A 25,284-nucleotide genomic window follows, 5' to 3' on the forward strand; every position below is an offset into this window, starting at 1 on the left:
ACATAAACAGGATAGAAAACTCTGTTGATATATTTTTTAACAAAGTTCTATTTAGGTTTCACGTGTGGAAAAAAAAAAGTTTGAAGGGGACATTCCATTATTGCTCGGTATTCACTTATATTGTTGTGCGTGTGTTGCTCAACAAATTATTAATAGTTTATATTTTGTTTTTCATTATTTATTTAGTGTGAGTTTGGATCCCACTAAAAACAACCCATATCTGTGTCTGGCGTTTTTTCCCTGGGTCTCATGCACTGTTCACGAGACCCGCAAATAAGGAAAAACACAAATTTTACTTTAAAATTGGGTTCCACGACACTATTCACACATTTAAAAATTATTTTGTTACATGTTTTCAGCAATAAGTTTTCAATTTTCAACAATAAGCGGTATCTAAACTGACCCTTAGAAAATATATATATATATATATATTAAGGACTTGGTAGTTCACATTCAAATTAAAGGATATAATGAAAAAAAAAAAAAATTTATTTAAGATTCCTAGAAATAAACTAAACATTATCATCTTACGTTCTTAAAGGGCCGTTTGTTACATGTGTTTAAATATATATTTTTAGTTTTTAAATAACATTACACGCATTTTCACATATTTTTTGACCAACACATATTCCTAAAAAATACAAATAATGTTACTAGAACAATATTACCAAACAGTCCCTAAGAATCTTGAAAGATTCCTAATGAAATCAAACACAGGAATAACTATATTTCTAGGCATCCAGGTTGTAAAAAATCACATTCCTAACAATCTGGATGGTAGAAATAATAAAAATCTAGAGGATAGGAGTAACGTGGATTCTATCACGCCACGTAGGGGTTGCTTTCTTTTGACAAGTACTTATCTAGCTCTTCTCAAATTTTGATCCATACCCGATTTAACAATTACCCAACCCAAACCGACATTATTGGGCTGGCTAGCCCGTAGCAGCTCAAATCTCTAAATCGTGATGTAATGTCAAGTATAGATTAAAATTAATAAGAAATCACTACACAACACCAGAAACATCTGGACAGACCCACGTGCCACGTCAGCTGCTGAATCTAGATTTCCCGAAGGCTCTACCAACTTCGCTGCGACCAGCTTTTTCTATATCTCATGCAATTCCAACCCATCATCCAATCACAAAGCGCCACGTTACTCTTTTTTTTAAATTTTCCTAACTCGATACACGTGGCAAGAAAATTCCAGACAGTTCTTTCAAGCGCAGAAAGATCTGGAACAGAGACATTATTAACGGCTGTCTTTAAAAGGCTGATATGGTGATATCTGACACTCATATCAGAGAAAAAGAGTTGGTGTAAACTAAACAGGGAGAGAGAGAGAAAGCTCAAGAATTTGAATCGTGGTTTTCTGGGTTTGTGGATTGATTCGGGTGCCGAAAACTTTTGAATTAAGGATTGTGTGGAACCGTTTGGCTGAAACCAGTTTTCATTTTCTTCGGGGAAATTAATAAATTTGTTAACTGTAAGTCATTGCTTTCACTTCTCCTCTTTGCTTCTCTATTTATTTATTTCGGTAGGCTAGAATGTTTAGGAAATATTTGCTAAATAACACTTGAACAAACTCATTTAGTTATGTAGGCGCTTTTTTGAAATTTGAGTTTGTCAAATTCGAGTTTGAACCATTATGTTTGATCAGATTGTGTTTTGAACTTGAGTTTACCAAACTTGAGTTTCAAAAAAAATGTCACATAATTAAATAATTTTGAGCCAGTTCTTTTTTTTTTTCCTAAATTATTCCTAAAATTATGCTATTTGGCGAAAAATGCTGTTAATGTTAAAATGCTCTTACTTGTTTAGTTGAGGTGACGTGACGTAGTCATGTAGATAAGGAAATTATTGAAATTGAGAGCTGGGTTTGCAATCTTTTTTAATGTAAATTCTGAATTTCTGTTTTTATTTCCTAGCATTGCAATCTCTGTGCTTGGTCGGTCCGTTTGAAAGTGTAGCTATCAATTAAAGTCAGTTTAGCTGTTTTTATGTGTTGTGTTCTCTTTGCTTGGAACTCAAGTCTTAGAGACTCGTGGTTGCGTAACCAATATGCTGGTTACATAATTAATAATGTATGCAAAATTAGCTTTAACGGGCAAAAATCCCCTTGTATATGAGTTGGGAGACCTTTTCTTCTTATTTGTTTATTTATAATTTTTAAAAGGAAAAATGAACTCCGATGACTTCAATCGCTAAAAAAACAGTTATTGTTTAGGACAATTCCAGTTGATACTTGCATATTTCTTATGATCTGGAATTAGATGTCAACATACTGAAATTTTTATCCATATTTCTTGTGTTCTACAAAAGAATTGATTAATTTGGACTTGGATTTCTCTTGTACATGCATATACTGAATTCTGTTCTTTATAGCATAGAATTTAGACAGTTATATTTGTCTCAAATTTCCTCATCCATTGATTGAAATTTTTGTAAACAATGCACCATCATAAGACCGTTATTGCGTTGATGTGATTTGTGTTTGCTGCTTTAGTGTTTTTGTCTCAGTTGATTTTCCTTTTGAGTCACTCATTTTTTCTTTTTTTGGGTTTCTGGGCTAATTTGATTTCTCCTCGTTTTGTGTTTTAGTCTTGCTTATACTTTTCTAAGCAAGAAACTCCCAACTTTTTCCAAGCATTGCCGGGGTGGTTCAACCTTTACAAAGGTTGGGACAAAAATGATGCCTGTATACAGATTCATGGACTCACGACCCCACCAGTTTACTCAGTATCATCAGCCAGGCTTGGAAGCTATGAAGAGTGAACCAATCAACCCCAATATTCCATATGAATGTTGGCCTCATGGTGGCAACTATGGCTACCCAATGCCATGGCATTCATGCTGCAATCATAACAGCTTCCCGGGTTATTATAGTTTTAGACCTCCTTATCCTCATTTTCCACCACCTTCACCTATGTCTTGTTGTGGGGGTCATCCTACATATCACGAATCCTACCCTATTCATTATGTACCCCCGCCACACTACTCGATGGAGATGCCTAGATATGAGTATGACAAGAATGTGCCCGCTGGAAACTATCATTGCTGTGGGTGTCCGAATCATGCGCACAATCAGAAGGATGATAAAATTGTGAAGATCGTGGAGCAGGAGCCGGAGGTTGAAAAGAAAAGAAGTGAAAGTGAATCTATGGTTCCTGTTCAGGCCAAGAATTACCCCTATCCAATTGTGTGGATTCCACCAGAGTCCATGCAAAGAAAAGAGCAAAAAAAGCCTTCTGAAGATGAGATAGAAACTGCAGAGTCTGATAAGGTTCCAGCTCCACCTGCCATGAATAGCCTTGGAACTCTGCTGCATGGTGGAGATGGAAAGAGGACTCAGAATCAGCAACATGAGGAGGAGAAGAGGACACAATTCCCATTTCCCATTATCTGGATGCCATATGATAAGGAGGAAGCTGGAAATAAGGAAAAAGAGCCACCTTATACTTTCAAGTTCATTCCAGTAAATCCTCCTCAAAGTCACGGACTCACAAATGTACCTACAGCAAATGAAAAGATTTCTAAGAGTCAGGGTGATTCAGAGGTGTCATTGGGGGAGAAAGCTGCTGACCAGGAAAATATTCCGGTGAAGCAAATGGAATTGCATAAGGAGGAAAGTTCAGAGGACACTCAGAGCAGAGGAAGAAGTGATGCCAATACCATGGACAAGCCTCCTTGTAGCAAAAGTAAAAAGCAAACATCATCCCCACCAAAGATGTCCAAGTTACCTCCAGTTTGTTTGAGAGTAGATCCTTTACCAAGGAAGAAAAATGTAAATAGCGGTTCCCGATCTCCTAGTCCTCCTGCTCATTCAAAAGAGGCATCAAATAATGACACTTCCATGGAAACTGCAGCATCAAGCTTTAAAAAGAAGACTCCTCAAGTTCCAATAACTCAAGATAGCAGCAAGGAGGTGGAGCCAAGGAAAAAGATAAAGGTTATAGAGGTGGTGGAAAGGAAAACCAGTGAAGATAAGGATAGGGATTTAAGAGATGGGTCTGAGCCTCAGTTCCCTTTTAATCCTTTGATGGGTTCTCAAGAGAAATCTGAAGAAGATGGTAAAGAATGTAAGGTTCAAGAATCAAGAAAGGAAGCAGATATGAAAACTGAGGAACAAACTGAATCAAAGGAAGAGATAGATTCATCTAAATTAGCTGGTGATGAAGGTAAATTCAAGAAAAAGACCCTGTCAGAGGAAGAAGCTGCTGTGCTTATCCAGTCTGCCTATCATGGGTATGAGGTGAGAAAATGGGAACCACTGAAGAAACTGAGGCAACTAGCTGAAGTTCGTCAGCAGGTGGTTGATATTCAGAATCAGATTCAGATCCTGGAGTCTTCCTTTTTTCTTCAAAGAGATGACAAACGGAAAGTGGTAATTGGAGAAACCATAATGAGGCTTCTGCTAAAATTGGACACAATTCAGGTTTGTGTACTTTAGTCCTTTATTATTTTTTGTATTATTTTCCTAATGAACGGACTTTAGAGGAAAATTTAAACTTGTTATTATAGTAGATATGATAGACAATTTTTTTTTTTATCAACTCAATGTCATTCTATGTTCTCCTTTATTGCTAGACTATTTGTTTTGCATTGTAGTTTATAATTTGTTTTTTTACCATATATCAGGGCTTGCTCCCAATTGTTAGAGATTTGAGAAAATCCTTGGCAAGGGAGCTTGTAAGCCTACAGGATAAGCTAGATTCTCTGATGATTAACAAGTCTGAAGAATCCATTGAGGAGGTGTCCACCACTACCACTAAACATATGGAACAACACACTGCTGAGACCTCTAATAGTTTGTGCCTGCAAGAGGAGGAAGCAGTGGAAGTAGCAGGATTTGGCAAAAGCTCTCCTGAGGGAAGCTGCAATGGTAAGCTTGGAATGGTAGAGGCACACGAAAGCATGCTTCGCCCTGTGTCGAGCCTCCAAAGTGAGGAAACTTCGGGGTCTACCTTTACTGACACAAGTGTTGTTGTGCCTAAAGAGGCTGAGCCAGAGCAAATTATGGAACAAAAAGATGAGGTACTTAATTGTGAGCTAAATGTTTGTCAAGAAACATTGAAGGATGTAGAAAATGAAAATATTGTATATTCTGAGCAATCCAGTGAACTTCCTTTGGTTGAAGAAGAGAAGATCAAATCTGAGATGGAATTTACACAAGGAGGAACTGATGAGAACCCTACTGTTTATGAGTCTGACAAGGACAATCAAATTGGAACGGGACAAAGTGAAGTTGAACAAAGTGAAGTAGAATCTAACGTGTCAGGGGATGCTACTTTGCAAATTGAGGTTGATTTGATGGGTACGGATGAAAGGCGTGGAGTGTTAGATGATGGCCCTGCTGCTTCTGAATTTGAGAGGCACGAACAAGTTGAAACTGGTGGAGAGGGGAAATGTAATGCCACAGTCGATGTGATCTCACCAGATGATGAAACTCAAACTGTAAGTCAATTGGAGCAGCAGGCACTGGACATCCATGAAGAGAAGTCTATTGCTGAATCTTTAGATTGGGAAAATGTTGGCTATCAGAAGAATGAGAAACTTCCTGGCGATGCAACACCTGAACTAGCAGTGGAATCACCACCAATACTAAGAGAAAGCAATGAAGTGCCAACTTGGGAGAATAAAGATAATGATGAGCAGCCTCTTGTAGCAATCGGGGAAGAGAAGATAGCGGAGGAAGAGGCAGAACATGAAAGCCAAGATGAAAAAGTGCTGGTTGACCAGGCTATTGGAGTTGAAATTGTGGAAGATAATGATGAGCAGCCACTTCTAGCAATCGGGGAGGATAAGAAAGAGGCGGAAGAGGCAGAAAATGAAAGCCAGAATAATAAAGTGCTGATTCACCAGGCTATTGGGTCTGAAATTGAAAGTGAGGAGGTTCCACTGCACGTAGAGAAAGTTGAAGGGGAAGGAGAGCCATTACCTCTATCACCTACTGCCAGCCAGGTTTCTGTTGATGAGTGCAACATAGGTGTGGAAAGTGATGAAAAGCTTATCGAAGAGAACAAGAAATTGAGGGAGATGATGGAGAAGTTGATTGCAGCAGGAAAAGAGCAGTTGACTGTTATATCCAACTTGACTGTAAGAGTAAGAGACTTGGAGAAGCAGTTGGCTAGGAAGAAGAAACTGAGGAGAAAACCAGCCTTATCTAGATCTTCTCGTGTCAAAGCAGCTAATAAAGCCCTTAAGGAGAGGGCTATTGGTGTTGCGGTGTAGTGTCTCTGGTTCTCAAAAGTACTATGTCCAGTTGATGCTAAGGTTGTGTTGGGTTGAATTGCTTTGTATTGTGTCTTGAACTTAAAATATTATTGTATATTTACTAATGGAGTATAATAATTCCGCTCTTAATTTGTTGGCTTTATGATACATGATTGATTCAGATTGTCATCTTAAACATATCATGATTTTGTATATTTGCTAATAGATATAAATCAGTTCGCCGTTTTCTATGCTAATGGAAGCTATTTATATTTTGTATGTGCATATTTGTGAACCGTATGCTTGCACAATCTCTGCATTGATAAATCAGAATGCCCCATTACAAATTAATCTTTATCTTGTTCAATATGGCTGCACAGAAACTAGATCATTTTTTAGCATAGTTCAGTTAATGCCTTTGAAATCATATCCAGTTCTAATAATTAGTGTGGTTCTTTTATTGCAACCAGAGCCTTAAGAAGAACAGGTAAAGTTACTGACGCATCAACCTTATGTCTACCATAGAAAGCCAACTCCTGCAGCTTGGCAATCTTTTTGATAATAGTGAAAGCCACTGAAAACAATAAAAATCAATGGAGAGGAACATCGCACTGCAGCCATTTTCCTTATATCTGAGAGGCAATGAAACTAGATGAAAGGCCTGATGCTACTTGCTACGAATAGTGAAGCCTACTTATTGGGAGAGAAGCACGGAAAGTCTGACTGGAAGCTGGAACTGTTTATAAAGAGGTCTTCTCTTTTACTAGATGAAATGCAACCCGTAGTCTGTTATCATGTACCTGAGTGAATTACAGCCATCCATAAAGCCTTAGCTTTGGAGGCCTCGAAATCCTTTTTGTTTCTCTCTTGGCTTCAAGTTGCTCTAGAGGCTTTGGTAGCAAAAAAATAATTCAGAGTGCCACTTCATCTAGAACTAGCTTTTTTAGGCAGGCTCGTGTAATTGTGTAAATCACTATTAGAAATATTTATATTAAACAATAATATGACCATATCACTTTGTTGGGTACGTTTTGTGACAAGGGTTAAAAATGTAAAAATAGCCCAAATCTCTACTTGGGTTATTTAGAAATGATTATTTGTGGAGAGTCAAACTAGAAATTCCACATACGATGAACAAAGCGAATGTTGCTTTAACAAGAGAAATCAAAATTATAATAGTAAAAATGTAGAAAATGCACTTAGAACATCATGTTTGAAATTTTGACTCACAGACGATAATAAAAGGAAATACTTTGACTTATGGACAGTAATAAGAGGAAATACTTTGACTTACAGACAATAATAAGAGGAAATTAAGAAATGTCATGAGGGAGAGAGTATAGGTTCCTTTATACCAGTAGTTTCACCCCCAAGTTTCAGAATATTGAGAATTGTTGTTGTCTAATTAGGCTTGTACTCCCAAGTTAGTTTCAGCTCTAAAGGGCAACAAGTGGCTAGTTTGTTTTGAATTTGATTTAGGCTTTTCTATTGAGCTTGGGTTGCTCTTAGTTATTAGTTTTTGGTCAATATAAGAATCTTTGGATTGCAAGATGTTAATCAAAGAGATTATGGTCATATTTGCTTTAATTGGGCAAAATGGTTAATATGTTTTTTTTATACATAATTTGGGAGATGAATTTGCCTAAATTCTTGGGCTAATGTTTCCAAGTAATGGCAAGTCCTTGGAGGCTGCATTTGGTTGGTGTAGCAAACGAGGCTAGCCACTTAAGGTCAGCCATTTGTTTAAGGCTAAAAAATGGTAGATCAGGAAAGTTGGGCCATAGACAGCCAAAGCATAACAACTCTTTTGGGGTGAAAATTCCAGGTAAAATACCTCCTCCATTAGCTTAAGCTTAAGGTGCAAGCAGTGTCCCTTGCCCACTTAGTAGTACATACTAATTAGACTCATGAAAAAAGATACAAAAGAAACCGAGTCATACTCTTCAAAAACATACTATCTTATTTTTCCTGACATGTTACATGTTCTTGGGCCATACTTAAAAGAATAATTAAAAAAAAAAAAAAATTATAACATAAGAAATTGGGCCCACAAGGTGGTTAGACTTGTACAAAATGTGCGGTGAAAATGACCATAAAAAAACTTCCACCTTTAATTCAGAGTTAATTTTTTCTATATAATTTAGAATGTGGACCAACAATAATTTATAGGATAGTAGTCTAAAAGGCATGCTCAAGATATATAAGGTTTGTTGCAGAAAAGTAACGAAATATCATTTCAAATTAAAAGCATATTGTGAGTTTTAGTTAGTTTAACTAGTAAAGTCTCAAATGGTTGAATAAGAGATTCGTGGTTCAATCCTTACTTACACCAAAAACCGATTGGTGTCTTTATTTGATGATATAAAAGGACTATCATCAAGAGTGGATACCATAGGTTGGAACTCTCTTAAAAAAATTAAAAGCATAAAATATTTGATAGACATTGTAATGAGTAGAACCGACTATTAATGTGGCTCCCTGCATAACTAACAAACCCAAGCAATACCCATGATTAATTAGGTCAACAATGGACATCCAAATTGATAATACACTAGTTCTTTCCTTAATTTATTAATTTATAAATATTATAAATTTATAAGTAGACATATTATAAAAAATATTTTTCATTTAAAACAAAAGGTGTTATTAATATAATATAAAGAAGGTTATTATTATTATTTTATGTTATCCTCTTTTAATTTGGGAATTAAATTTAATAAGTTAGTTCCCCTCACCCCCCCCCCCCCCCTTTTGAAAGCATAAGTTTTAAATATTAGAATAAGAATTCCACCTGAGCAATTTTCAATTAACCACCTAGTTCAAAATTTATGCATTTGATCTATCTGGATTTTAATTTGTTTGATATTCTGTTCATCCATGTTATTACGAGAGCAAGCTGAAATGAAAATAAATAAATAAATAATTTTATTTTATTAAATTTTAGGAGTTACTTTAATTTGTTAAAGCTTTTTTTAGTAATTTAATTATATAGAATAAGCTAATTCCATGTGGCGCAATTTGATTGGTGCGTCTAGCATAAATGGTTGGCTTATATGTTACTTAACGGACACATCAACACAACACTAATGGAGGGGCTTACCATCCAAACTGTTCATAACTTTAGGGGTAAAATCTAAATTCTGAAATTTCATGATGTAAAATCCAAAGACCTCCAAAATTTAAGGGTATACTTTGCAATTTAACATTCTATTTATTTTCTTTGTCAAATAAAGTAGAAAAAAATATTTATAAAAAAATAAAATAGAAAAATAAATTTAAAAAGGAAAAGAAGATTGATAGAATATGAAGAAATTAACACAATTGGTAAATTTTTTTTTTTTTTGTTGACAAATAAAAAATATGGGGCTTGATTCCTACCTTTAGTCTGATGATAAAAAGTAATTATTAAGAGCAGACACCATAAGTTGAAATTACATAAAAAAAAAAAATCCCAAAAAAAAAAAACCATTAATCAATAAGAATATAATAGCTGAATAAAAACATTCACATTAGCTCATAGAAAGATTTCTATTTATTTTAACATAGGAACCTACTTTTTCTATTTTACTTACTTTTCAAAACACCCTACATCCTATTTCACACTATATTTCATTAAAATATCAATTTTTTTTTTAAATTGTTTCTCTTTTTTCACACACAATAACCACCATTTACCATCTTCTTTCATTAGGAATGGTAATGGATCGAGTTTCTTTATCCCTGAACCTATGCCACCACTCATGACCCGAATCCGCCCCATTAACTAAAACGGTTTTTTTTACCCCCATACCTGCCCCTACGAGCCCCTGTGGGCCCTGCTCACCATGCCCCTTCAAGGCCCAATCTGAAGTCCCTGAACCGTGGACCAATTTATAAATTAAAAATATATATATATCAATATCAATGTATCACACAAATCTACAAAATAATTTAATTTCTCGTTTCTCATTTTCCCTAACAAAATCACAAACTCAAATACAGAAATCCTAAATATTTTTCAAAATGAAATAATAAATTAAAAAATGTAAAACACTAAAACACTATATAATATCAGATGACTCACATTTGACAATGAAATTAATCCTAAACCATCCTCTGCATAACCCCAAAAAATACATAAAAATCCTTCATTTTTCCTTTTACACCAACACAAAATAGCAATTGATCTGCCCTTTACAACCTAAAAGCTACCACTATTTCAGCCCCTCCAAAACTCCAAAAACAAAACCACAACACCTAGAAAACCCAACAAAAATCCCTCATTTTTCCAATCAAGGTGAGGTGAGGGAGGTAGGGAGTGGTGTTTGTGGTGAGGAAGAGGAGTGAGTAGCGTGGTGAGGGAGGCAGGGAGGAGGGAGCGGCATCCGCGATGAGGTGGAGTGAGTGGCGCAGTGAGGGAGGTAGAGAGGATGGACTAGTGAGCTGGAGGAGGGATCGGCGACAACGAGGTGAGGGAGGCAGGGAGGAGGGCAGCGACGGCAAGTGAGAGTGAAAGTGAGGAAGAGGGAGGGCAATTGAGACTTGAGAGTGAGTGATGAGAATGAAGGATTAAGGTTAGAGAAATGAGAAAGTTAGTATTTATAGTTAGGGTTTTTAAAATTTTTTAATATAATATATGTATATGGGTCGGGTTCGGGGCGGGTATACATAATACCCGAACTCGACCCGAACTTGCTACGGGTTGGGTTTTTAAAACCCAAACCTGCCCCATTTGCTTTGCAGGTTGGGTACTTACAGGTCAAGCAATTTTTGCCATTCTTATATTTCATCCTCGAGATATGTAAAGAAAAAAAAAAAAAAACTTAATGAAAAATAAATAGTGTCAGTGTAAATTTATATAGATACAGTAGCAAAGTGAATACCCTAATTAGGTTTACATTGAATCAAAAATCTTGAATTTGATGTGTGACCATTGGTCATGTGGACTCTAAGCATGCAGGAATTAGTTCAATTGAATCATGCTCTGATTGATTTGGATAGAGGTAAAGAAAAATAATTGCAATTCATTGGCATAGGACGTAATAAAACCTTTGGATTAATAGCGAAGGAGAATGATACCCACTTTTATAGAAAATAAACTGAGTTTTTTTTTTTTTTTTTTAAGGGTAAATTTCATAAACCTACTTTGAGGTTTATAATAATACTAACTAGGTCCAAAAAATTTCGTAAACCTGCTTTGAGGTTTATAATAATACCAACTAGGTCCAAAACATTTTAAAACCCACTAATTTAGTCCTCAAAAGACAACTTTGTCCTTAATAGTCAAACATTGTTACTTTCATTTTCTCTTCTTCCTCTCTCTTTTCTGTCTTGTTCCTTTCCCTTTATTCTCCCTTTGTTCTCTGAGTTCTCTCTCTCAAAAACTCTCTCAAACCTTAGGCTAATTGTTTAGCAAATCTTGTCAGAAATTAGTTTTATTTGAGTGGTTATAATCCCTAACAACCAAACACCGTTACTTTCATAATACCCTTTACAAATAATCCCAAAGTACCATAAAAATCAGCACAGTAACAATACTGGAATCTCTGAATCCATAAAAATCAGTATCAAAATCTCTACAAAAAAAAATTAAAAAAAAAATCTATACAAAAAAAGCACAAAAAAATATATCTTTCAAAACCAATAGAAGCCCAAAAAAACCAGCAAAAATCCAAGTCAAATAACACACAAATGCCTTTGTAAATTCCTAATGAAATCTCCTAAAAAGCCCAACAAAAACCCAAAAAAAAAAAACAAAAATCCTAGCCAAACAACATAGAAAACCAGCACAATCCCAACTATATTCATAATAGAAACCAGAAAAAACACATCATATCACAAGATCGGCCATGTTGCAATCCATGACGCCGCCGTGAGAGTCTATTGAAGGCAAGATCTAGATTGAAGCACCACCACCTCTATTGCGTAGGTTTCGATCCGAGAGAGAGAAAGAGAGAGAGAGGGACAAGAGTCCGTTGACGTCATTGATTGTGGCGGAAATCGGGAAGATCCTTGCATGGTAGAGTTGCTGATGCCAATGACCAAGCCATGAGTTTCATTGGGGCAAAGGTTCAATTAGAGAGAGTTTTGAGAAAGAGAACTCAGATAACAAAGAGAGAAGAAGGGGAAAGGAATAAGATAGGAAAGAGAGAGGAAGATGAGAAAAATGAAATTAACGGTGTTTGGCTATCAGGGACAAAGTTGCTTTTTAAGAACCAAATCGGTAGATTTTAGAATATTTTGGACCTAGTTGGTATTATCACAAACCTTAGGGTAGGTTTGTGAAATTTACTTTTTTTTTTTTTTAATTATAAAAAATGTCTTATTTGCAAGGCGTAAATGCTCTTTTTGTCCTTACATTTTGGGGTCATTTCTATTTTGGTCCCTACATTTCTATTTTACCACTTTTAGTCCCTAATCCAATTAACGCTTGTTATTTTAGTCCTTTTCTTCAGCCAATAGACGGAAATAATTGACGTGACTAATGGCACATTAAAATATTAATTAAAAAAAAATCTATTTTGATATTAAAAATGCCACGTCAGCATCTAAATTAATTTTAATTAAATAAAAAAATTAAAAACAAAAAATTACAGATCTAAGAACATAAGAACTTGTTCTTCAATGTTCTTCTTAAATCAAGAAATAAACCTAGTAACGACATCAAACCCAGAATCAAAGAGCAAACCCAGAGTCAAAGAGCATGAACATCAAAGAACATGAACATCAAACCAACAAAAAAAAAAAAAAACATGAACATCACCAAATCAAAGAGCATCAACGAGAGCAAACACAGGAAAATCCACACGAAACCACACCCAAACCAAACCATCCAAAGAATAGAAACCCAACAAAGCACCCAACTCATCCACTCCCAAACCAAACCATAATCAAAGAAATTTCGAATACCACAACAAGTTAATAACTTAAAAAACAAAAAGAAATTTCAAAATGCGAAATTCCTAGCAAACACTAAAACCAAATCTCCAACAAACCCCAAACCCCAAATGTCTAGAAACGATCACCGATCAGACCAACAACGACAACAAACCCTGCAATCCCAACCAACGAACCCAGTCGAACCCAACACCCACAAGCTCCGAGATTCCTATCGAAAAAGCTATGCCGCTCTGGCCAGATTTCGATATCGAGAAGACCGATAATGACATTGGAGCCATAATCAAAATCGGACCAGAGATCATGCTGGTTCCTGAGGCTAAGAAACTGAGGAGACCGAGTGGTGTGAAGCTCGCGACGGCAGGCCTCGAACACGGCGAGGACTGAGGGGTGTGAAGCTTCGCTTTGCGTGAGAGAGGCGGAGAAGCCATCTCTTTCTCTAAACCCAGATCCGATCAAACCCAGTCAAACCCACCAACGATCACCGATCAAAGCCGAAGAGAAAGGCCAGATCCCAGCAAACCCAGTCGAACCCAACACCCACCATCTCGATCCTGATGAGATGGCTGCGGTGTATAGCATGCTCACGACGGTGGAGGTGAAGCCTACAGTGGCGGAGATGGTGTGCGAGAGGACGAAGTTGTGGAAGTGGTTGCTAGGTTCTAGGTTCTGCGGTGACAAAGTTGTCCTGGTCGGGTTCTGGGTTTCAATATGAGTTTGGTGATTGAAGAAGTGTGGGTTATGACTTCTGGAATTTGATGATTTTCTGATTTTGAACTTTCTGGGCTTATGGCTTAGGGATTTGATGATTTTGTTGGGATTGAAAATGAGGGCTGAATTTCTTTTTTGAGCTTATGATTTCTTTTTTGATTTGAATTTTTTGGGTTTCTTTGTGTGTTTGTTTCTCAAGAAAATCTATGGGGATGAATCCAAGGAACATGAACATGTTCTTTAGAAAAAAAAATAAATAATGAAAGAAATAATTTTTTTTAATTTAATTATCTTATTTTATTTTAAAAGTATTTAGAAAAAAAAATGAAAAAATCTTTTTTTATTATTATTTTATGCTGACTTGGCATTTATTAAATAATAAATAATTTTTTATTATTATTTTATTCGCCATGTTAGCATATATTTACTGTGTCAACAGTGCATTCCGTTTGCCACGTCAGCTTTTTCTGTTAGTTGAGTGATGGTAAGGACTTAAATCAATGGCAGAGCCACACACAGGGTGGAGGGGCCAAGGCCCCCCCAAAGTTTTAAAAAATTATTTTATAGTATTTATATTATCTACATTTTAAAAAATGTAGCATGTAAAAATTGAAGTTGCGCCCCCCCCCCCCCCCCCAAATTTTGAGTCATTTCAATGGTGTTCTTAAAAGAAAGAGAAATTATATTAAAATCATATAATTTAAGAGGTTTAACAAATTAAAATATGTAAAAAATGATAAATTTTTGTACATGTCTAATAGAAGAAATACATGACTTTTGTATGCTCATTAAAATTTAGAAGATGATAAATTCTCTTAGTAAATTAATTTTTATATTTGTGTGTAGAGGTTTATCTTAATTAATATATTAACATCAAAACTTGGCCCCCCTAAACCAAAATTTCTGGTTCCGCCCCTGACTTAAATGTCACGCGTTAATTGGTTTAGGGACTAAAAGTGATAAAATGAAAATGTAGGGACCAAAATAGAAATGACCCCAAAATGTAGGGACGAAAAGAGCATTTACACCTATTTGCAAAACCTAATAGGATATAAAAGTTAAATCATATACTATATAATAAAAGTTTGAAGTCGTGGTTGTGCTAAAATTATTCTCACTAATTAGTAAATTAATTTTATATTATTTGTTAGGATATATCTCCTCAAATTAAGCAATAATATTTAAAAACTATTTAATTTAGGTAAAATTCATTCCATATTCCATATTAAGAAATTAACACAAAACACAAAAATAATTTTAAAATATAAAAATATATAGATAAGCATTAATAAAGTCTAAACTCTAAAGGAAATTTCTTTTTATTAAAATTATTTACTTATTTTATCATTTATCATTACTATTTATTTAGTAATTTAGTTTTAAATATTTTTTAAAAATAATTTAGTTTACATATGAATTTTCATCAAGCCATGCATAGTACGAGAATAATGCTAGTAAACGATATATTAAAGGCGGTGAGATCTTATTTTTGCAAAATCAAATTTTTTTTAGGGTGGAAAAGAATACTAACAATCCTTGTTGAGAACGAGCAGAAGAGTAAATATTTATTTGTTGTGTGTAGCCAAATAATAGTGGGCTTATGCAAAATAGAAATAGACAACTCAACAAATAATTACACGGAGAGAACAAAGATTTATGTGGTTCGGTTTTTGGCCTATATACATAGGTAGGGTTGAGGAGAAAGTTTCACTAACATAAGAAAAAAATTACAAAGGTATTACCTAAACACTCTCACAAAAGCCCAAGCCTCAAATACACCAAAAAACACTCACAATCACCAAAAGTACATGACACCAAAAGTACATGACTAGAGAAACTTGAAAATCTCACAAAGTCATACCTTAGAACTCTGTACAAAATAACAAAGAATAGAGAAAGCCCTATTCTAATAACCAAAGTTGCGGCTGCCTTTGATCACCAATACATCAATTGCCGCATAATATATATATTCTGTTGCTTGTGTATTAGGGTTGTCGCAAGATACCACAATTTTGGCTAATTAAAGTTGAGCCGTGGTGTACCATAACAGATTCCAAGTTGGACTTGGATTTCTTAAGTCAGCATAATAAACCAACAAGGACTAGGCTTACAAGTCCTTCCAAGAGACGAACTATTCAAACCACCACATCAACAATCCTAATCCTGCTCCTTTTCGGAGAAGCATAAAACCGATAGCACAACTCTATAAAAACAAAACAAAACCTTTTTCTTTTTTTCTTTTCTTTGATATCAACAAACTTAGACCTACATATACGATTCCTTAAATTCTGTAATTCATGAAAATTTTTTTTCAAGGTTGTGACAGGATGGTTCAGCCACCTCCTTCTGTGAGTGGAAAATTTAGAATTTTGGAGGTTAATCTTCAATCTGCTTATCTGAAGGCTGAAAAGATCACAAAGACTTATGTGGATGCATATATTTGCCCAGAAGCGAAGATCCAAACCAAGGTTAATTCCACTAGAGGCTCAAACCCCATATGGGACGAGAAGTTTGTTTTTTCAATCTCTGATAACTCTTCTATGCTATGCGAGATTTACCAGGCACGTAGATGGCGTAAAGACTCGTTCATAGGGAAGGCTATGTGTGACCTACACTCAATATTTGAAAGCATTAAGATTAAGGAAGAAGAGTGCAAGTATGATACTGGTGATGAAGATTCTTGCTATGATACTGCTGATGAATATCTTAGGTATGATACTGCTGATGAAGATCCTTGGTCTTATAACATCGATGATAGTACGAGTGAGAGTAATGATCACAGTAATTCTGATGGGATTGATGAAGAAGAGGAATCTGCAGAACAGAAGGTATCAACTTCTCTTAAGGTGTTCAAGGGTTCGAAGAATGTGGGAATCTTGAATGTGGAATTGGCTTTGAAGGGATACATATCATGTGTTGGAAACTCTAAGTGCCCAAATATGGCCATGGCGTATGATGATTTCATGGCATATCAAAGTGGGAACGTGAACACCGAAAAGAAACATCAATCTTGGCTGTGCTTCATTGCTTAGTAGTACATAATCATGTGGAGGGTTGGACAAAATTTACAATTAGACTTTCGTTATTTATTAATTTTGGTATTTAATCTGTAATTTTCAGAATTTTAGGTTTATGATGATTATTTCCTTTTGTTTTTAGGTGTTTTTAATGGTTTTTAGGTCAAGTTATGGTTAGGTATTAATTATAATTCATTTTAGAATATATTTTAGGTGCTTTTGTTTTATGTTTTGTTTTTTGTTTTTTAAAAGGAGTTATATTTTGCTTCTTGATGCTTCCGCACATCAAACTTTATTTTCTTTCTTTCACCTCCCAATTATTTATGTCTAGCAAATAACCAACATCTTTCTCTTTTTCTTTTTTCTTTTTTCTTTTTTTTTTCTTTTTTTTTCTCTCTTTTTCTTTGCCTTTGTTTTTGTGAACTTTCTATGTATCTGTGATTCAGTATTCCAACATAAATCTTAAGATTTATGATTTAGTAATTGTAACTATCTAATAAAATATTATGTCAATTTTCTTTTATTTTGTATGTACTACGTTCATGCATGCCAAAACCAAGGCAAAAGCCATTGATTATTGTTATATGTTGATCTAGGACAAGATATGAGGTTTAATTTTTATTGTATGTTAACTTTTAAATTTTTATGTAATTTTAAATATTTTAAGATTTAGGATTTTATTTTCTTGATTTTACGTGTTTTTGAGGGTTTTCTAGTCAAATTAGAGTTCGTTTATGATAGTGTATCAAGTACGATCTCTTTTAGAATATTTTTATTTGAAGATTAAGTTCTTTGGATCCTTTAAATAGGCAATCAAAATGTAAAGCAATATATATACTGGACACAAGCTTTACCATTTGTGATTTAACTCAAGAGTTATTTTATTTTAAATAGGCATTGTTTAACAACAAATCAAATATAATATTTTAACATTTTTTTTAATCTCTTTGCTCTTTTTTGTGTCGTGATTGCTAAAAAATTTTTTAAAAAAATTTATTTAAAAAAAACCCAGAATTTCTTGCAACATTGATCCCAAATTATCCAAAGAAATACAAAATCAACAAATCAATTTAGTTACATAGTAAGGGCAAGTGTGGAATTGGATAGATATTAAGTTGGATGTTATTGATTAAGAAAATAAATCTTCAACATAGAGATTTAAATACATTGACAAAGCTTGGGACCAATACTCTAATGTATTAGAATCAACATGCATGATGCGAGTATATAACCAATTTTGGACATATGTCTACATCCAATTGGGTCTAGTGCAATAGAGCCAAACTGTGTTTGAATGTCACAAAAATATGCTTTTGCTAGCTATATAATCATACAATCACACAAGTTATAACTTGGCTTAGCGTTTGTATTTTGGTAAGGCAGTGCCTTGGGCTAAATTCAAAGGAAAAAAAAAAAAAAAAAAAGAACTAGCCGATTCTTAGTTGAGCCATTGTTGCCATTTTCATCAAGAAATTTTTGTAGTTTTTGAGTTAATATAGGAAAAAGAAATCTGAAATCTTTCTAAGATTTAAAAGATGAAAAAAAGTTAAAGAATGCTCTAAGGATATTGGTTTAGGAATTTTTTTTTTTTTTTTTTTTACAGTTTTTATATTTCCCATTGAAGTGGTATAAATTTTTTCCTAATATGGTTCATTAACAATGTCTTAAAAGCACTCATTAATAGGACCCTTAAAAGACAATTACCCAAAAACAGGGGTCCTTCTCCAGTACCCCCTATATTTTTAGTGGGTATGGTACCCACACAAATGTCAGCCATTAAAACTATGTTGTTTTAATCTTAACCGTTAATTTTAGTTTAGTGGGAAATCTATTACCGGTAGACCAAGTAAACATATAAAAGCCAAAAAAAAAAAAAAAAAACTGTGGTTCCTCTTCTCCAACCTTCTCCCGTCCTCCCTCTTTGGTGTTCTCTTAAAAAACCCAAATTCCTTCTTTTCAAATGAGTTCCTTATGTCCATCAATTTCACTATCATCTCGTCGATATCCCCATTTACCAACTGCTGAAGGTTTCTTAAAGGATCAAATCTTTTTGATTTTTAAGGTAAGGATCAAATAAAACCCTAATTTCTTTGTTGGGTTTTGAGAATTTTTTTCGATTTTGCTCTTAAATTTCATTGTACCACAATGTAGGCAATACTTCTGTGCTGAAGAGGTACTAATTTTGTTATTTCTTTTCAGGTGGCACATAAAGTGCTTGTTGAAATGCTTCATAGGGATTCGGTTTTTCCAAACTTGTTATGTCTATGTTTTTTATGATCAGGGGGTTTGGGTTCTTGTTAGTGTGGTGTTGAAATTTGGGTTTTTTTTTTTTTTTTTTTGGGGGGGGGGGGTGGTTAGCGGAGGGAAATGCTCTTCCTGATACATTTGGTCCGCTTGATAATTTGACCAAACTCAACCTGGACCAAAATCCTCTTGTAATCCCACTAGTGGAGGTTGTCAAGGAAGGGGTTGAAGCTATCCAAGTTTTCATGGCTAAGAGGTGGCTAGATATATTGCTGGATGAAGAAAGAAAAAGCATGCTTGAACTGCAAGAACTGACTAAGACTGGATGGTTGACTTGCAGCACCTCCTAGCTGAAAAATTATGTTACAAATGTTTCAGAATATTTGGGATCTCCTAAAGACTTGTTTCTTGATCAGCAGCTATGATGCTCTGATAATTCATGACTCATTTTGAGTGTCACACTTTTCTTTGCTCAAATGCCAAAGCTAAGGAAGATCAAACTGCTAAGGAAGATCAAACTGGTGGCTTTGGTCTGCTGCAATTTTTGTACTTGTTTCTTTTCTACTGCATCCATTTCAAGCTTGAGGGTGATGAATATCTTACTAAATTTTGTTCTTTTTTTCCAGTTCAATTGTTGGGAAATATGAGTTTTGTAGGAAAAAATAATAGGTAGCCTGCTGTGCATCATGTTTCTAATGACAACAGTTGAATGCTTATAGTTGTACTTGTACATTCACTAAATCTAGAGTGTCAAATTTTGGCACCAATCTTGCAATTTTCATTACCTTAATCAAAATTGTTTCAACTTCTTTTATAGAACATCATGCATCGAGGAGCTATGTCATCACTCCTATATATTGGCTCATCGATGAAATGATCAGAAATGTATTTATAGCTTTTGTTTCCTAGATAGGTATTTACAGTTGCAACTAAAAAAGATGTCCAACAAATTTGGGCCATTATTTTCTTTGCCTTTTGTTGTTAATGTTGTTGTAGTTTCTTATAAATATTTCAGTTTTACCAAGGCTTTTACACTACTTTCACGGGGAGTGTAGGTAAAAGAACAAGCACAAGCACCTACTTTCAAATGTGACATAAGTATTGCCTAATGTTGACAATGGAACCATCAAATATAAGAAAAAAAAAAATAAGGGAACATCGAATGTGACAAAAATACAATCACATATGATGTTGATACTACATAATATGTGAATGGAATCGTCAAATTTGAGGAAAAGAAATAAAGGAACCACCAAATGTGACAAAAGTACTGTCACATGTGATGCTAGCACTACACAATGTGAGAATGGTACCATCAAATGTGAGAAAAAAAAAAAAAAAAAAAGGGAATCATCGAATGCAACAAAAGTACAATCATATGTAATGTTAATACTACACAATGTGAAGATGGTACCATCAAATGTGAGAAAAAAAAATAAATGAACCACCGAATGTGACAAAAGTACAGTCACATATGATACTAGTACTACACAATATAAGAATGGTACCATCAAATGTGAGAAAAAAAATAAGGGAATCACCGAATGCGACAAAAGTACAATCATATGTGATGTTAATATTACACAATGTAAGGATGGTATCATCAAATGTGAGAGAAAAAAAATGAAGGAACCACTGAATGTGACAAAAGTATAGTCACATGTGATATTGGTACTGCATAATGTGAAGATGGTACTATCAAATGTGAGAAAAAATAAGGGAACTATTGAATGTGATAAAAGTACAATAACATGTGATGTTATTACTACACAATGTGAGGATAGTACCATCAAATGTGATGTTTTAGTAACCTGATATAGCAGATTGCCTATTAATGGATACCGTACCCCAAAAAAAAAAAGAGGGGATATCGTAGAATTACCCCAAAAACAGAGAATGAAGTAACTAACTCATTTGAAAGTGTAAGTTGTATATATATTTTGTTATACTTGAAAATATCCACACACAAAAAAAAAAAAAAAAAAGGCAAATAGTATTGGTACAAACCAATAAATAGACCAAAATTTTTCAATTATAAAGTACTATATTAAGAGTTTTGTATCTTAATAGTGTATATAAATAAATATATATATAGAGAGAGAGAGAGAGAGAGAGAGAGAGAGAGATACAAGTTAAGACAAGGATCTCAAATGTGAATAGCTAACGTTTATACAAGTACTTTATCTAGCTTTTCTTCTGACTAGTTGACAATTGACATTAGTAATGTAAGTTCCCTTAGCCGAATGATTCAAAATTCGGCCAAGCCGATCAATACGGCCCGTATCATTGGCTTTGCCTAATTACTTTATCTAGCTTTTCTTCTGACTAGTTGACATTAGTAATGTAAGTTCCCTTAGCCGAATGATTCAAAATTCGGCCAAGCCGATCAATACGGTCCGTATCATTGACTTTGCCTAATTGCCACCAATGTTTGTTACTTTAAAGAAAGCCTCTAAAGTCTAAAGGCTAAAGATACATTAATATATTCCACACTTCCAACTCTCTTCTCTATAGTCTATACCATATAAATGAGTTCCATTCCCAGAGATACTCTGCATAAGCAATAAGAACAGAACACAGAGAGCAAAGAGCTAGCTGCAAGTGCTGCCACTTCATTTCTCCTTAGAAGAATGGACATGAACAACTACACTGATCTTCGCCCCGACGGGTATGTAGCTATCTCTTTTTCTTTAGTTTTTTGTTCTGAGTTTGTCATGAATTCTACTAATAGTTCAAGTCCATTTTTGTGCTAAGTTCTTTCCAGAAAAAGTTTAAACAAGAACGTTTTGGTGTTTTACTTACATATGCATTGCTTATGTGCCTTAATCATTTACTTATTTTGGTGCTTTAATAAATAACAACTGCTTATCAGCTTATGTGACTTCAATTAATGTTCCATTTATCTTGCATATTCAAGTACAGTTTGGTGGGGGGAATTTTTTTAACTGTATTTATATAGCCAAGAAGATTGTGGCACAAAATCTAGAATCCATCTTTAATTTTTGTTTGTGTGTCTGTAGGACATTAAGACCTGTTCAATGCACTGAGTTCAGATAACCCAAAAAATGATCAGTCTTTTTTTGGTTTGGACCAGTAAACTTTTGGTTAAGGTGCCAATAAAGATTATGGACATTATTTTGTTCAAAAAAAAAAAAAAATGATGATGCTGGCTCTCATCCAAACTTTACGCTTCCAAGAAGTTGAGGATAAGAATTGAAGTAATGGAAGTGTTTGATCTTGTAAAAGGTTTTTGTTTTTTGGGAAATTGTTGAACTTTGGGATTGATCAAATTATGGATGATTCTTTGAGTTTCTGATTTTTTTTTTTTTTTTTTTTTTTTTTTTTGAGGCAATTGAGTTTCCGAATTGATATTTGCAATGAAATTTTTTTTTTTTTTTCTATATTGTCAATCCAAGCATCCAACAGACCGTAGATTTCATGATCCCTGACCATTAACTTACCTAATAATAAATGTCAAAATTTTAATATGAAAATTAAATTCAATTAAAAATTAATGCATGAATTAAATGTAACTCACGATTGAAGGTAACATTACTCCAATTAGTTAGCAATATGTGATTCACTTCGCTACTTCTGGTACGATTATAAGATAGCTGCATCTTTAAGCATAAGACAAATATTTGGTACATGCCAAAAAATGCAAATGCACAGTGACAGAGTTCGATTTAATTCCATTTTAAACTATATGGTGTATGTATTCTGAAGCAATGTATATACTATTTTTAGGAATGAGCAAGAACTCCGTTCATACACCAAATGGCTTGCTGTTTTTGGCTTTGTGTTTGGAACTCTGCTTACCATTCTCAAATGGAAGTATCAAAGCCCAGATATATCCCTATTCGACATAAATGGTGCACTCATGTTGCTCTTAATAATAGATGTATGTATCTTCACTATATCAATGGCAGTGACAATTCTACCAACTTTCGACAGAACACATCACCCTTTCTTCAAGGGTGTGTTTCTCATTTCAGAGTTTTTGCATGTGACTTAATTTTGTTGATGCTTGTTCCTCCTTTTGGGTGGTTCATCTTCGCTATATGCGTATTTGTTCTAGTATTGTTACTTTATCGCTCACGGGAACAGATTCTCCGACGCTGTCAAGAAACTCTTGAACCAATGAGGCACGCCACTCCAAAGGCATTCCACAGTTTATGTGATTGGTTCCGACAATGTTTCCAATCAGCCTGGACAACAGCTTCACGAGCATCCACTGAATCCTCAATGGCTACACCCAATGTGGTTGGACCAATAAATAATGTCTAGGGAGATCACAAGTTTCTAATTTAGTACATTTGGTGTACTACTATTCTATGTGAGAAGGCAGAGCAATTTTCTCTCTTATAGATAGATTTAAAATATGATATCCTATTTGGAGGCGAAGGAATAATTGAGTTTGTCTGAGGAATTCATCTCGAATGATGTAGGGTGATACAGAGGGCTTTGTGATTTGTTAAGAATCCATGTTGAGCCAGGTTCTTGGGCTGCTTAACTTATCTTGGTCTTGATTTGTAAGCTTTGTGATAAATCGTAGTTAAGGATTCTAGTTGGTAGGCTCAGTTCTGGTTGGAGCTTGACCTTGGTTGTGTATGGTATCAGCCATCGGGGTTCGAGGACTGCATAGTCCTTTTCTGTGGGCTGAAATTTGTTTGTAATGCTACTAGGTGCTGCTGAGTTTTAAGTTGTTTGTATTTTCTTTTTGGTTTAATAATATTATCTTTTTCATTCAAATTCTTTTTTGGAATATGTTTATTGTGTTTTTGGCTTCAAATCCTCAAACACAATTACTCAGATTATTGATAAATAAATAAAAATGATACTATTGGCATTAGAAGAATATGAATAACCTTGGTTTGAAAATATACCTGAAAGTCAATCTGTCCCATACATTATATTTTTTGATTTTGTAGTTCCTAGTGTTTAGATTTAGACTACTTTAAGTTATAAATCACATGAATTTAAATTCGCACTCGAAATTGGCCTTCAAATAAGAAGTTTTTAGCCAAATCTAGTTTCAATCGCATCATCACTCTTCTAAAATTATATCCCTAGTGCAAATTACTTTTCTCGTACGATTGTAAATATATGGCTGCAAAACTTTCAATCCACCTTTTTTCAAGTAGGGCATGGTCTTCTTAGGTTTTGAAATCATAAATCTTTCTTCCTAATAGGCAAGCTTCATGGTGAATTTAGTGCAACTATTATTACATTATATTAGATGTGGCTCACATGAGACGCGTGCATTAAAAAAATTCATTAGTCATTTATTTGGTTTGTGTGGTTTACTTGGATTTAAAAAAAAAGTATATCATGTCTCAAATTTAGTTAAAAATTGGAAAGAAATGGAGTATAAAAGTTTGGTTAAGTTCCTTTTTCATTTAGAATCCTACAATTTTCACTTTAATTTCTAGACATGTGATATTAAACTCCCCCCCCCCCCCCCCCCCACCCCAACCCCAAAAAAATAAAAAATAAAAAATAAAAAACTGACCCTAGTTTATATGATTTTGTGTGATTTACATAGATTTTCTAAGCTATTGTGTGTCAAATTGGCTAAAAGATAGAGAGAATTGGAGAATTAAAATAAGAGGGAATCTTTGTGTACAAAGATGTTAAAAGTTTAATTGAATGATTTGATCAGCATTGCTCAAATATACCATTGCTCCAAAACCCATTAAACATAGATAAGTCATTCGTTCATATTGAGATGAGGTTTTTTGGAAAGGGGATGAGGTTAAACTTGTTATGGATAGTGATCTGCCGAATGGGGATAGATATGGACTTGATCCAAATAGGGGGGAAGTGGCAATGGTTGAAGATCCGAAAAGAGATGTTATGGTTATGGACCATCATTGCAAAGAGAGGTGAAGCGATGGTTGTGGCAATTGAGGAGGTTAGTAGTGGTGTGGTGAATAAAGATGAGGTGGCAATGGAAGATGAGGCAGAATTGAAGGGGAAAGAAAAGGAATGGGTTGAGGAAGAGGTGGAGGATTAGAATTTGAGAGAGGCAGGTAAGGGGCAGAGGAGATAGGGTTTGTAGTGGTGATGGTGGTGGTGGAGGAGGAGGAGGAGGGGATGAAGGGGAGGGGGTGGTCCAAATGGGGAAGCGGAGGTTCCAAATGAGAAGGCAGAGACAATGGCGGTGGGTGGATTTGAGAAGGAGAGGGGGAAGGTGTGGATTGTGAGGAGGAGAAGGAGGTGG

At 34.7% G+C, this 25,284-nt stretch overlaps 1 protein-coding gene and 1 pseudogene across 1 annotated transcript; one reads left to right on the top strand and one right to left on the bottom strand.

Annotated features, from left to right (window-relative positions):
- Positions 1-25,284, bottom strand: part of LOC126722238 (carotenoid cleavage dioxygenase 7, chloroplastic-like) — a 72,368-nt pseudogene that overhangs the window by 30,677 nt on the left and 16,407 nt on the right.
- Positions 1,287-6,376, top strand: LOC126723098 (BAG family molecular chaperone regulator 6). Its single transcript, XM_050426374.1, has 3 exons — positions 1,287-1,486; positions 2,602-4,435; positions 4,639-6,376. Exons 2-3 carry the CDS (start codon positions 2,690-2,692, stop codon positions 6,229-6,231), a joined length of 3,339 nt encoding a protein of 1,112 aa, XP_050282331.1. The 5' UTR covers positions 1,287-1,486; positions 2,602-2,689; the 3' UTR covers positions 6,232-6,376.

This window comes from Quercus robur, chromosome 4 (genome assembly GCF_932294415.1).
Source record: "Quercus robur chromosome 4, dhQueRobu3.1, whole genome shotgun sequence".
Classification (NCBI taxonomy): domain Eukaryota; kingdom Viridiplantae; phylum Streptophyta; class Magnoliopsida; order Fagales; family Fagaceae; genus Quercus; species Quercus robur.

Bases quoted from the DNA above. Each gene is read 5' to 3' on its own strand.
- LOC126723098 (XM_050426374.1), top strand. From the start codon at position 2,690: ATGATGCCTGTATACAGATTCATGGACTCACGACCCCACCAGTTTACT. The intron at 4,436-4,638 runs GTTTGTGTACTT...ACCATATATCAG, and splicing joins TAAAATTGGACACAATTCAG to GGCTTGCTCCCAATTGTTAG.